The sequence below is a fragment of the Panthera uncia genome (genome assembly GCF_023721935.1).
Source record: "Panthera uncia isolate 11264 chromosome A1 unlocalized genomic scaffold, Puncia_PCG_1.0 HiC_scaffold_17, whole genome shotgun sequence".
Classification (NCBI taxonomy): Eukaryota; Metazoa; Chordata; class Mammalia; order Carnivora; family Felidae; genus Panthera; species Panthera uncia.
Genome location: NW_026057577.1, coordinates 71,134,348 through 71,147,542, shown reverse-complemented (window position 1 = coordinate 71,147,542; position 13,195 = coordinate 71,134,348). Strand labels below are relative to the sequence as shown.

Here is a 13,195-nt window from a genome sequence, read left to right as displayed (position 1 = left end):
ACATATTTTGCTGAGGAATTGGATGTGGGATGTTGGAGAAAGAGAAATCAGAGGATAATATGGACAACTGTAAGAATCCAAGTGTCATTTACTGAGATGGAGAGATATGCAAGAGGAAGTTTTTGGAAGTAGAAAATATAGAGCTTGACGTGCATGTTAAATATCCTAGTAATATGCTGAATAAGAAGTTGGACATGTGAGTATAGTAATCAGAGAAGTCAGAGCTAGATATGGGTATTTGGAAGCCATCAGCATAGTGAAGTTATGTAAAAGACAATGAAGGGAATGGATGAGATCACATGGGGCATGAGGACAGATAAAGAAGGGAGTAGGTCTGGAGCATAACATTTAGAAATCAGGAAGAATCTATCAAAGGAGAATCAAAAGCGCACCATGATTCCACAAAAGTTAAATCAGGAATGTGTTTCAAGTTTCAAAAAAAAAAAAAAAGGATGTAATTAACTGTGTCAAACACTGCTGAATGGTTAAGTTGTAGATTAAGAGTTGCCCCTTGGATATCTCCGGATTGTTTAAATGACCAGGTATCAATACACACATTTTCCTTTCATTCTAACTTTAAACTACCTAAGGTCTCATATTCAAGTGTGCAGAATTAGAGATCTAGACTTTATGCTCAACATACGCATTCTGTACTTTGTGGGCCTTTTAAAGGATTTTCGTGGGCAATTTTCACTATCAGGAATTTTGCTAGGAAGCCTGCGTTTACAACCAAACTCCTCTTAGCCACGTGACTACAGGTTTCCACAACTGTTTCCAATCTATCCCACTAGTATTCAGGGGATAGGGAAAAGAGCAGGGTCGGGGTGCCCAACCTTAATGTCCTACTTTATAAATCATAACTTTGAAGTAAATTTACTTTTCCAAATCTAGACTTTGCCACCTCCTGTCTTTTCTGGAATTGAATGGACTGGGTAAAGCTGAATAAAACATGAGTGGGAGAGTGGGAAATTAGCTGCTTGGACAGTCCCGCACATATTTTAAAATTTTCTCTTGGAGAACGAGACTTCAAGGTGGCCCCGTCTCTGAGGATACCTGAGAAGCGGGGTCTCTCGCTTCAGAAGAAGAGGTGAAGAAAAAGCGAGCAGGGCCAACGGGAAAAGAACAGTGAAACTCTTACCTCCCACAAGCCTCTCTCTCCCAGCCCACCTAGCGCCACAGGAACCAACCGAGCGACTGGGCTCCGCCCATTTCCGGATTGTCGCCGCCGCCGTCGCATGCGCAATGACGTTTCAGTCTTCTGCGGACCCCGGAAGTGCGGCTCGAACTTGGTCGGGGCGCGGATCCCGAGAGGGAAAGTCATAACAACCGCACGAGGGAGTTCCACTGGCGAGCTGGAAGGCCACGCCTCCTCCCGCCTCCCCCCGCAGCCCTGTAGCTGGGGGCAGAGCTCAGGTAGGACCTGCGTTTGCGGGGATGTGAGCTCCGGGGGCAGGCCCGGGCGGAAATTAGAGGAAGGGCTGGCCTGGTCGGTCTCGGGCGGGGATTGTTGGCCCTGTGGCCCTAGACTGCTCACGGCGCACGCCGTGTGCCCTGCGCACAGGTGTCCCCTGTCCCGGGACCCCGCTGAAGAGCAGTTCCACCTGTTCTTTCCACTTATTAGGCGGGGCAGGACACGTGTGTTCCCTGGATGACTTTCGTTACAACTGAACATGTGGGGTTCGTTAAGCTCTGGAGACCACAGAGTAATGGGCCCTCGTACGCTTTCTTAGGAGGGATGGTATTTATTGTCTGATTAAACATTTTTTTTTCCCTACAAAATTATAATTAACTGCCGAAGCTTTACCAGAAGTCATTCACTGCAAACAGAAGATTAAAATGCAGTTATAAAATTCGCTCACAACTTGTAACATGCTTGAGCTCTGAAGGGACATTTGACTGGAATGAATTTTTAAACTTTTGACTTTGAAATAAAGTTAGATATATAATGGAAGCAGTCTTCTCCCTCCCTCATCCAGAGATGTAACATATTCTTCTAATCTTCCAGAGTGTGTATTTGTTAGGCCAAGTAACTAGTTAAATTTTAGCGATATTTATTAACAGCTAGTGTTCTTGCATTTCTCTATTTTTCCACCTCCTTTGAAAAGTTGGCAGAGGGAAAATCCTGTCGTTTGCAGACTAGCAAGTGCCTCGTAATGTTTATCAAAATAGGTGCAATGTGATGTTTGTTATATGCAATACTTGGTATCTTTTTGTTTTAAAGCAGTGTTAGAGGTAAATTCTTTATCCTTATTCTTTATCCCATATTGCAAGGGCAGATATACTGTATTCATTTATTTAGGGTGTTTAAAAACTGACTCACAGAGCAAGCAAGCACTGTCTGAAGTGCCTCATAAAGGTATTACTGTCAGTGTTGGTACCGGGCTTCTGATTTTTAAACTGGTGTTCCTCCCACTTAACCTGTGAAAGGCAGGGTACTCTGGATGTCTTTGAGGCAGAGGCTGGTGGCTGTTGCAAGGCTGGTAGGTGGTAGAATAGTACCAAGACCAAGAAGGAAATATGATCAGTTACGCTGTGAACATCCATCTATTCATTCATGTAATGAATATTTATTGACCACCTTCAGTGTGCCAGGTGGTGTTCTAGGTCCTGAGAGTACAATAGTGAACAAAATAAAGTCCTTGTGCACCTGGAATTTACATTATTGTAGATGGAGAAAAAACATGAGCAAGTAAATGTATATCAAGTATTGATAAAAGCTGTGAAGAAAAAATAAAGCCCTTTATGAAGAGAGGGAATCACAGAGGATGCTATTTTGCATAGTGTGGTCAAGATTAGCCTCTCTGATAAGGAAACGATTAGACATGAGAATGAAATGAGTGACCTCTGCACTCTGCAGGTATGTGGGGATGGGTTTCTTAGGATAACATAGGTGGTGAGGCAAAGTATGTTTGTTGTCTCCTAGAATAGCAATGATGTAGGCATGAAGGCATTAGAGTTTAAATATCTTGAAAATGAGTATTTATTCAGTTGTTTGATGTGTGCATGAGAGAACCTTCTTTATTGACAGACTGTTTTTTTTTTAAACTTTCCCAGACCTCCTTGAGGAGTATCTGAAATCTTTAGATGTTTAGAGAGGTTTCCATGCTCTCCTTCAGCACTAACAAAGTTAAAAGTCATTTATTCAGTTGATACATTACCTGTGCTGTTACAGAGTCGGATAAAATTTGCACAGTAGTGATGGATAACTAAGTAGCAAGTACTTCTCTGCCCTGTTGTGAACTTTACTTTTCATTCCTTTTTTTTTTTTTTTTTTTTTACTGTGGTAAAATATACATAACAAAATTTACCATTTTAACCATTTTTTAACTGTACATATTAGTGGTATTAAACACATTCATACTGTTATGCAATCATCACTATCATCCATCTCCAGAACTTTTCATCTTCCACAACTGAAATTCAGTATCTTTTAAACATTGACTTTCTGTTCCCCCTCCCTTCAGCCTCTTGCAATCACCAGTCTACTTTCTGTCTCTGAATTTCCCGTCTCTATTTATGGTAACTCATATCAATGGAATCATACAATATTAAGGTCGACTAATATTCCACTGTATGTGTATACCACATTTTTTTTTTTATCCATTTGACTGTGGAAGCTTGTGTTGCTTTCACCTTTTGTCTATGGTGAATAAGGTTGCTCTGAATATGAATGTGCAAATATCTGTTTGACTCTCTGCTTTCATGTGTTTTGCATATATACCCGGAAGTGGAATTGCTGGATCAAATGTCAGTTCCATGTTTGATTTTTTAGGAATTACCTTCCTGTTATCCATAGTACCTCCAGTATTTTACATTCCCACCAGCAATGCAGAGATGTTCCAGTTTCTCCATATCCTTACCAATACTTTTCCACATCCTTGCCAAACATATTCTCTCTCTCTCTCTCTCTCTCTCTCTCTCTGTTTTTGATAGTAGTCATCCTAATGGGTGTGAAGTAGTATCTTCTGTGTTTTTGATTTGCATTTCCCTAATGATTCCCTAAAGAAGTTAAACATCTTTTTATATGCTTTAGGGCCCTATGTATATTTTCTTTGGAGTACTATTCACTTATTTTAAGATCTTATTTTGCTAGAAATTTTTGGAGTTTTTGTTTGTTTTTGTTTTTTGGTGAACCTTTTAAGGGTTAAGAAGGCAGCCTTCATGTCTGCTGTTGATTTTTTTTAACCCTAAAATACTATAATGGTAAAAGCTTCTATTATCTATAGACCAAGTATCTGCCGTAACTCCAAACTTAGGAATAAACGAGACCATAAAGCATCATTTGTAACAGTGAATGAACTTTTTGAATATTAGATTTCGATGAAAACAGTTCAGAAAAGCCAAGGATCATCCTGACCTGCTTTGATGTTTTTTTTCGTTTTTGTTTTTGTTTTCTTTTTAATCAGAAGGAAGGGAGTATATTGATTGACTGACTGTGCCTGTGAAGTAGATCTCTTTTTTTCTGGAAACTGAGAAGGCCTGGAAACAGAAGAGATAAAGATGGTGCAACAGAGAAAAGAAGTATTGAATAGCAATATAGCAGTGGGATGTGAGTTGGTGGAGAGTGGCAGAGGACATCAGTAACAGTGATAGACAATAAGCAGTAAAACTGGCAGCAGAGGAGATAAGATCCAGCAAGGTGACAGACAGTATATAGCTCTACAGATTGGAATGGGATTGAGGATAGGGTGAGAGAGAGCAAATCGCCGGTACATCTCAGCATGTGATTGGTGCTGAAGTCAGCCACTTGGCCTTCAGTAGTTGAGTAAGACCTACTGTGTATCTGCTAATGTGTGTATCAGTCCATCTGGTTCAGTAGTCATGTTTGAAAGGTGTGCAGTGTATACAGTCCTACAGGAATAAACGAAGTTTTCTAGACCATGTATCACATTATTTCCATCCGTAGAGTAATGAGGTTTAATTGAGTCATTTAATGAATAATTGTGTAAATTAACAGTGTTCAGCATTGGTAAAAAGGTTTTTTTTAGATTATTTGTTTAAGAAAGAATTTTTTGGTCCACAATAGCTAATGGCCCATTAGTTCAAGGTAACACTTTTTCTTTTAAACTGTTGATTGTATTGTACGCTGTCATTGTCTAAAAAATACTCTTGAGGTACTACCTTAAGCTATTTCAGTTATAAAGCTCATTTAAGCCAATTACTTTGCTTTAATTTAAAGTAGTGAATGAAAAATTGTACCACTGTTTTGCTCATCACTCTTTGCCAAATTAAAATTGATTAATTTGGTACAGATGAGATGGCAGATGACTGACTTGCTCAAGGTTTCACAGCTGAGTCAAAGACAAGTTAGAGACAGCAGTACTGTGCTGCTTTCTGTGATACTGCGTTGGTGTCTCCGTTTCAGGGTAATAGTTCATTTTTGCAGTATAGATGATGTAAACAATTTTTGTTGTAGAGAAAAATATCACTAAATTGAAGCAAAGTATTTATTGTATGTTCCCATTTCTTTTTTAAAATTGAAAAAATATATTTATTTTTGAAACAGAGACAGACCATGAGAGGGGGAGGGGCAGAGAGAGAGAGGGAGACACAGAATCCGAAGCAGCCTCCAGTCTCTGAGCTGTCAGCACAGAGCCTGATGCAGGGCTTGAACCCACGAACCATGAGACATGACCTGACCTGAAGTTGGACACACACTGAGCCACCCAGGCATGTCTGTTTCCATTTCTGTATAGCAGATAGGATATTTATTTTACACATAGTCTAGATTGATAACATACCTAGGGTTGATTTGTTCAAAGGTTGGAGAGATGCTAATAAGACTAAGATTGTGTATTTGGGCCCTTGTAAGTTCCTTTAAGAGCTCATTACAGAAATTATCGCAACTAATACCCAACAATTTAACTATTAACTGTTGTTGTGGGATGTAGCTGATATTCTTATCCCCTGCTTATCACATCGCCCTTATATGTGTTTTGGTATAAGGAAGCAGCAAGAATGATACAATATGTGGCTAAACATACTACCTCTCTTTAAAAAAACAAAAAAAACAAAAAAAACACAACTATTCAGAGTTAATATCTAAGGTACGGAAGGAGTGTGATTGATACCCTTTTCATCTGTAAGCATAGCTTGGTTTGTGTGCCTTGTTTACACTATTGGCAGGCTAGAATTGTAACCAAGATCATAACTCAAGGTAAATTAATTGAAAAAAAAATGTTCATTTATTTATTTATTTTGAGAGAGAGTGAGCATGGGAGGGGCAGAGAGAGAGGGAGACAGAATCCCAAGCAGGCTCCTCAGCTCTCAGTGCAGAGCCTAGTGCGGGACTCAAACCCCTGAAACATGGGATCGTGATCTGAGCCAAAACCAAGAGTCAGATACTTAACTCTTTCTCGCTCTCAAAAATAAACATTAAGAAAATGAAAAAAAAAATGCTTTGGATTCCGTCTCCTTCTTTCTCACTCTCTGCCCCTCCCCCACTTGTGCTCTGTCTCACTCAAAAATAAACAAACATTATTAAAAAAAAAAAAAAGAGTCAGAGGCTTAACTGACTGAGCCATCCAGGCACCCCTGAAAAAAGTTTTAAAATTTGATTGATGGTGAGATAGTGACATACCCTCTTGATGTGAACTAACCATGCTTCATGGTATCATTTTTATGTATATTATGGAAATGATTCTAGTACTAACTCAAGTAGTTTGGAAATTAATTTGGTTTAACATCCTCTAATATAGTTGGAATATTTATTTTAGGCTTAGTTTTAGAAATTACTTTTGGCCTGATTTCGCTTTCTGGGAAATTATTATTATTATTCTAAGCAGTCACTGGAGTGATTTTATTACTGATATTTCTGTTTTGCCCTGGATATTGTTGAGCTATATGGGAGAATACTAGATAACGGTACCCTCCATAATACTGCATCGGATAGAGTTTGGAAAATGGAGATCCCCAGGCTAAATGAACCTGTACAATTTCTAATGCTATAAAATTAGTTTTCAGCTAATTTAAGTAAAAATCCAGGTTTTTGGTTTCTCCTGAAAAATAGAAAGTTCCAGTCACACTGGGTCTTCATTCTTACAGCAACAGTGGGGCAAATTGCAACTCCCTTGAAATGAGCTATGTGTTTTCCAGTTTGTTGCAGTCTTCACATTCATACATTGTAAGCTTATGACTTTTAGGGCCTCACCGCCTGTATTGACTGTTGACTTTTTGGTGCCTATAGACTTTTGAATTTTTGATTCTCGGGTTATACAGACTTTAACATGGGTAATTGTCTTTGCCTTTCGGTGGCTATATTGCACCCTTTCATTTTTATTTTCCTTATGTCTATGGTGATTGGGTTGTAGACTCCCTTGCAAACTGATATCTTATCCTGTAAATTAGATTTTTTAATCCCATTTTACCACAGTGATCTCCCTTAAGCTGCTGTGAAGGCAGTGGTCGGGTCTTTCCTGTAGGTTGTATTATGTCCTGAACTTAAACAGGATGGCTCTCGGTTTGGTTCTAGGATCCAACAAAAATTGGATTTACTGGAGACCAATTTGGACCTTTTTCTGCCAGCATCAAAGCATTTTTTATTCATCATTGTTCTTTTAGAATCTTGCCTACTTTTTTCTAGGTTACTAATATGATAAATCGGTTTGTGCTAATGTATTTGACAGGTAATTGCAATTAGAGTATTACTGTTTATAGGTAGTGTTTTATAATTTGGAACAGTGTGAGTGATATAATGGTGGAAATTTTATCTGCTTTAGGAATACTGCAAATTTTAAGAAACTAGGCATTTCAATTTTACCGTTGAAAACAAACTATTGAAAACAAGCTTATTTATTCTGAATATTTTCTTCAGTAAGAAACATGTATAATTAGTTTTATCCAAATAAGCATATGTTTGTGTTTTTAACTGTTCTGATTAAAAATGTAAGGTTTCTCTCTTTCTCAATGAAGAAAGACTTTCAGCCAGATCAACCATTAATTTTGAAAATATTGTTATGTAAGCTAATTTTCCACTATTTTTTTTTTTTTTTAAATACAGAGACAGTAAAAGAAAGCATTCTTGTTTTGGTAAATCTGAAGGAAGCTCCTTCCTTACATAGAAAATAAATTATTACTGAATTGGAAAAACAGTAGGCAATTCATCGATGATGAGAATGAATGAATCTGGGAGCTTTAGTGGTGTTCACTTGGGATTTAACTATACATTGTCTAGTGCTATGTCACAAATTATCCCCAAATTTCACAGCTTAAAATGAAAACTGTTTATTATCTCACACAGTCTCTTACAGTCCAAAATTTAGGGTCAGCTTATGGGTGGTTCCGGTTTAGGATCTTTCATGAGTTTGTAGTTACAGTGCCAGCTGGCTTGCAGTCATCTGTAGTTTGACTGGGTCTGGAAGATCTGCTTCCAAGCTCACTCATGTGGCTGTTGGCAGGAAGCTTCACTTCTGTACCACTTGAGCCTCTCCATAGGGCTGCTCACAGCATGACTTCTCTAGAGTGAGGGATCTGACAGAGTGAGAGAGCACCCAAGGTGGAAGCTACAACGTTATAATCTTCTCCTGTTGAGTATTGGTCTTACTGGTCAACTCTGGTACTTTGTGGGAGGAGACCACATGAAGATGTGAATAACAGTAGGGAGGAAATGGGCTACCATGGTCTGCCCTCCAGGCCCCAGTGGTTCATGTCCTTCCCACATGCAGAGTACACCCACAGCTTCCCAAGGCCTCCCATGTCTCATTCTGGTACTTTATCATCTCAAAGTGCAGAATTTCATCATCTCAATCATGTCCAGGCTTAGATGGGATTCCTTCGATTTCCTTAAGCGCAGCTCTTTGAGTACGCTTTGCTCAGTCTGCCTCCCCCGCCTGCAATACCCAGTGTACAGTGGGGACAGGCATAGGATAACTGCTAGAGACAGTCTGGTTCTAAAACGTGAAAAGGGGAAGATGCAAAGGTGTCACTGGTTCATAGGAGTTCTGAGATCCAGATGGGCAAATATCGGAAGTTTCTTGATGAAGTCTCAAGCTTGGGAATAATTCTTTGAAATTGTCAGCCTTGCCTTCTATACTTTTAGTTTTACCTTTCTTTCTTCATGAAAGATACCAGATGTTTCCAAAGTGAGTAGTTTCTTAGCTTGCTTCCTGCCAGTAGAGTTTTGGGGTCCAAAAGTCTCTCTTCATTTAAGATCTATTACATCTTTTATATATTAAGCAAAAAATATGTAAGTATTTTATAAATCTTGTCAATGTTATGTGAATTCTATTGGTATACATTCTTTTGTGCAAAAGTCACACTTAACACACTTTTTTTGAGATAAATCTTTTTTAGACTTTGGGTTTCTGGAAACAAGGCTGAGGGATAATGCCCTTAATCTTTGTAGAGCTTTATTGTTTGAGAGGATCAATAAAGCACATTCTAATGTCTTTAGAGGGTCTTATGGCTGACTGACTAGTAGTCTGAGGCAACACCTTTAATGTTTTTGAGGTTTTAATGAAAATTTTTTCAGATATACCCTCAGCCTCATTCCTGAACCATATTTTCCTGGAAATATCCTGAATTTTTTCTTTACTCAGAAACATTTATTAATTTTAGTAACATTTGCCTAATTTTATTTTAACAGATTTTATTTTTTAGAACAGTTCTCGGTTCACAGCAAAATTCAGCAGAAAGTTAAGAGATGGCGCATATACCTCCTGCCTCTGCCCTTGCACAGTTTCCCCAATGTCAACATCTCCCATCAGAGGGGTGTATTTGTTGCAGCTGATTAACCTATGTTGACATATCATTATCATCCAAAATCCATAGCTTAAATTAGGGTTCAGTCCTGGTGTTTTGCATTCTGTGGGTTCAGGCAAATGTGTAAGGACATGTGTGCACTGTCATAGTATTGTGCAGAATAATTTCACTGCGCTAAAATAGTTTCACATTGGGGCGCCTACGTGGCTCATTTGGTTGAGTGTCCAGCTTTGGCTCAGGTCATGATCTCAGGGGTTCGTGAGTTCAAGCCCCACATCGGGTTCTGTGCTGACAGCTCAGAGCCTAGAGCATGCTTTGAATTCTGTGTCTCCTTCTCTGTACCCCTTGCCCACTCACGCTCTCTCTCTCAAAAATAAATAAACTTAAAAACAGTAAAATAGTTTCACTGCCTATTTATCCCCTCTTCCTCCTACCCCCTGCCCACCACTAAACTTTTGACTGTCTCTGTAGTTTTGCCTTTTCCAAAGTGTATTATAGTTGGAATCATGTAGTATGTAGCCTTTTCAAATTGGCTTCTTCTACTTAGTAATATGCATTTAAAGTTCCTTGCTATTTTTTTCATGGTTTGGTAGCTCTCTTTCTCTCTCTCTCGCTCTCTCTCTCGCTCTCTCTCTCTTTAGTGCTTAATAGTATTTCATTGTATAGATGTACCACAGTTGATTTATTCATTCACCTACTGAGGGACATTTTGGTTGTTTCTAAGTTTGGTAGTAATGAATAAAGCTGCTATAAACCATCTGTATGCAGGCTTTTGTGTGGACAGAAGTTTTACAGTTCATTTGGGTAAATACCAAGGAGTGTGATTCCTGGATTATATGGCGAGAGTATGTTTAATTTTGTAAGAATCTGCCAAATTAGCTTCCAACATGACCGTACCATTTTGCATTCTCAGCAACAAAGAATGAGAGTTCCTGTTGCTCTCTACCCTTGCCAGCACGTGGTGGTGTTAGCATTTAGGATTTTGTTCATTCTAATAGGTATGTAGTAGTATCTCGTTGTTGTTTTAATTTGCAATTCTGTAATGACCTATGATGTGTAGCATCTTTTTCTAAGTTTACATGCCATCTGTATATCTTTGGTAAAGCATCTGTTCAGGGCTTTGGCCCAGTTTTCTTGTTAAATTTTAAGAGTTTTTTGTCTATTTTAGCTGAGATACCTTTATCAGAAATGTCTTTTGCAAATATTTTCTCTCAGTTTGTGGCTTGGCTTTTCATCTCTTGACAGTATCTTTTGTAGGGGGAGTCTTGTCTCCTTTCTCTTTAACAGCCCTTTCCTTATTGTCTCTCTCACTTCGCAAGTTTTACTAGAAGCAGCAAAATGAACGAGGTGGCGCATTCAACACTCTGGATTTCTCCTTAGCTAGATCAGACACTTTGTTAGTCATATTTTCTTCTGTCTGTATAACTCCATTGGCAGTGTTGCTGAAGTTTCTGCTACTACTTAGCAAGGAACCTCTTTCCTCAAATTTCCAGTTAACATTTACTTTGCTTTCTTGCAAGCCCTCGCTTATAGATTTAGGAAAAATCATGGGGCTTCTATAAACAGGTTCTTTAGGGTATTTTAGATTTTCTCTAACACTCCTCTCAGAGCCCTATGCCTGGTTTCAAGGCCACTCTCAAATTTTAAGTTTTCAGTAGGGCCGTACTGTACTTCCAGTTACCCAGATTTGTGTCTGTTGCTACCCTAAAAGAAGCCTTTATGTCCTAGAGTTACAATCCTAAGGTTTCTTTAAGATAAATCATGTGGGTGATTGAATTACGGTGCCATTTGAATTTGCAACCTTAAAAGAAGGAGTGGGTCCCTATATGGGCACCTTTGGGCAGATTCTGATGAAGTAGGAACCTTGGATCTCTAAATTCCGTTAAACCTTTGCAGCCCTTCTCCTCCTTCCCAGAATGTCTGTCCCCACTGCCCTAAAGACCCTGTAATATCCCCTGAAGTAGTTGCCTGTAACTGACTGCTGTTCCTCTTCTTATTCTGACCACATTTCATTGCTTCTAGACCTATGATCAGACTTGAGTCCACACAGGCCCCAGAGGGTAAGGCATACGATTTAAACCAGGAGGAAGTATGATATACCCCAAAAATAACTTGATAGTTTTTGTTCATTTGTATCTACAGAAATGAGGGGAATATGTGTGGGAATGGATTCTAAGAGTGTGGAGTTAGGTTAAAGGAATATTGGACCAGGCAGTAGTGGTGGTGGTGCTGCTAGATACTATGTCAGGGAAGCCTGCAAGGATTACACTCTTATGAGGATACACTCAACAGTTCACTTAGGAAATGAGAAATGAAGACAGTAGTGTTGGGGATAGGAAGAAGGAAATGATGATGTTCTTTGTTCCTCTGCTGTATCATGCATATTTTTTAGCACTTGCAATTTAATTATTTAATGTCCTCTGTCACTAGACCGAGCCATTCAATTATTAGGTCCACTTATTTTTATAACGGCATGAAAAATAGCAAACATTATATGCTGGGCATTATTGTAAGCACCTAACATACCTTAATTCTTTTGATCCCCACACCTATTCTTTAAGTAAGTGCTAATATTAAATACATTTTTTAGATGTGGAAACAATGTTACTGTGTTGAGGATCCTTCAGAACCCTCAGGTTTGATGATTTGCTGGAAGAACTCTCAGAACTCAGAAAAGCTGTTATATCCACGGTTTTATTTTATTGCAGTGGAAGGATACAGATTAAAATCAGTGAAGGGAAGAAGCCTGTAGGGCAGAAGTACAGGAGAGACAAGGCACTAGCTTTCACTTTTATTTCAGTACAGTCATATGGAAAGTGCTTAATCTCCCAATACCAGTGTGTGACATCAAGTGCAAAGTCTTACCAACCAGGAAAGCTCCCCTGTGACTTTGGAGTCCAGGGTGTGTGTGTGTGTGTGTGTGTGTGTGTGTGTGTGTGTGTGTGTTTGCGCGCGCGCGCACGTGTGTGCATGCACGACTGGGGGTGTCAGTCACCTAGGCAGGGAGTGCCCCCATAATTGACAAGTACTCAGTTTCCAGCCCCCACAGAGATCAAACTGATACAGCTTGCTGCAGGACTCAGGTAGATAAAAGCATACACTCATCATAAATCTTACATGGTTAGTATAAACTGTATAACATGGCCCATGGCTTTGTGTGTGCAGAGACACTTTTATCATGCATGATATTCCAAGGCCTTATTGGTTATTTTCCAGAAGCTGGTCAAGGGCCAGCCCTTTCTTTATACACAGTTTGAACACCCTAAGCCTGCTATTAACATTTTACTGCACAACTGGAGGTTAAGTAACTTGCCCTTGGAAATACATAGAAAAGATGGTAGAGGTAAAATGTAAACAGAAGCATTCCAGCTCTAGTATCAGTTGTCTTAGTCATATGCTCTACTACCTTTTGCATCATTTCTGTCAAATACAAATCTGATATGTTTGAGGCAGTTAATAAATTTGTATTAAGTAAATGAAAGAAAAATGGTAGGAA

At 39.1% G+C, this 13,195-nt stretch overlaps 1 protein-coding gene across 5 annotated transcripts in view; it reads left to right on the top strand.

Moving 5' to 3' along the window:
• Positions 1-1,235: 1,235 nt before the first annotated feature.
• Positions 1,236-13,195, top strand: part of FAM172A (family with sequence similarity 172 member A) — a 422,066-nt gene continuing 410,106 nt past the window's right edge. For 2 of the 5 annotated variants that reach the window (XM_049648598.1, XM_049648597.1), the window contains exon 1: positions 1,236-1,413. In XM_049648598.1, the coding sequence (XP_049504555.1) occupies positions 1,236-1,413 (178 nt within the window). The remainder of the gene's footprint in view (positions 1,414-13,195) is intronic. The other 3 variants (XM_049648596.1, XM_049648599.1, XM_049648594.1) reach the window with 3 other exon arrangements.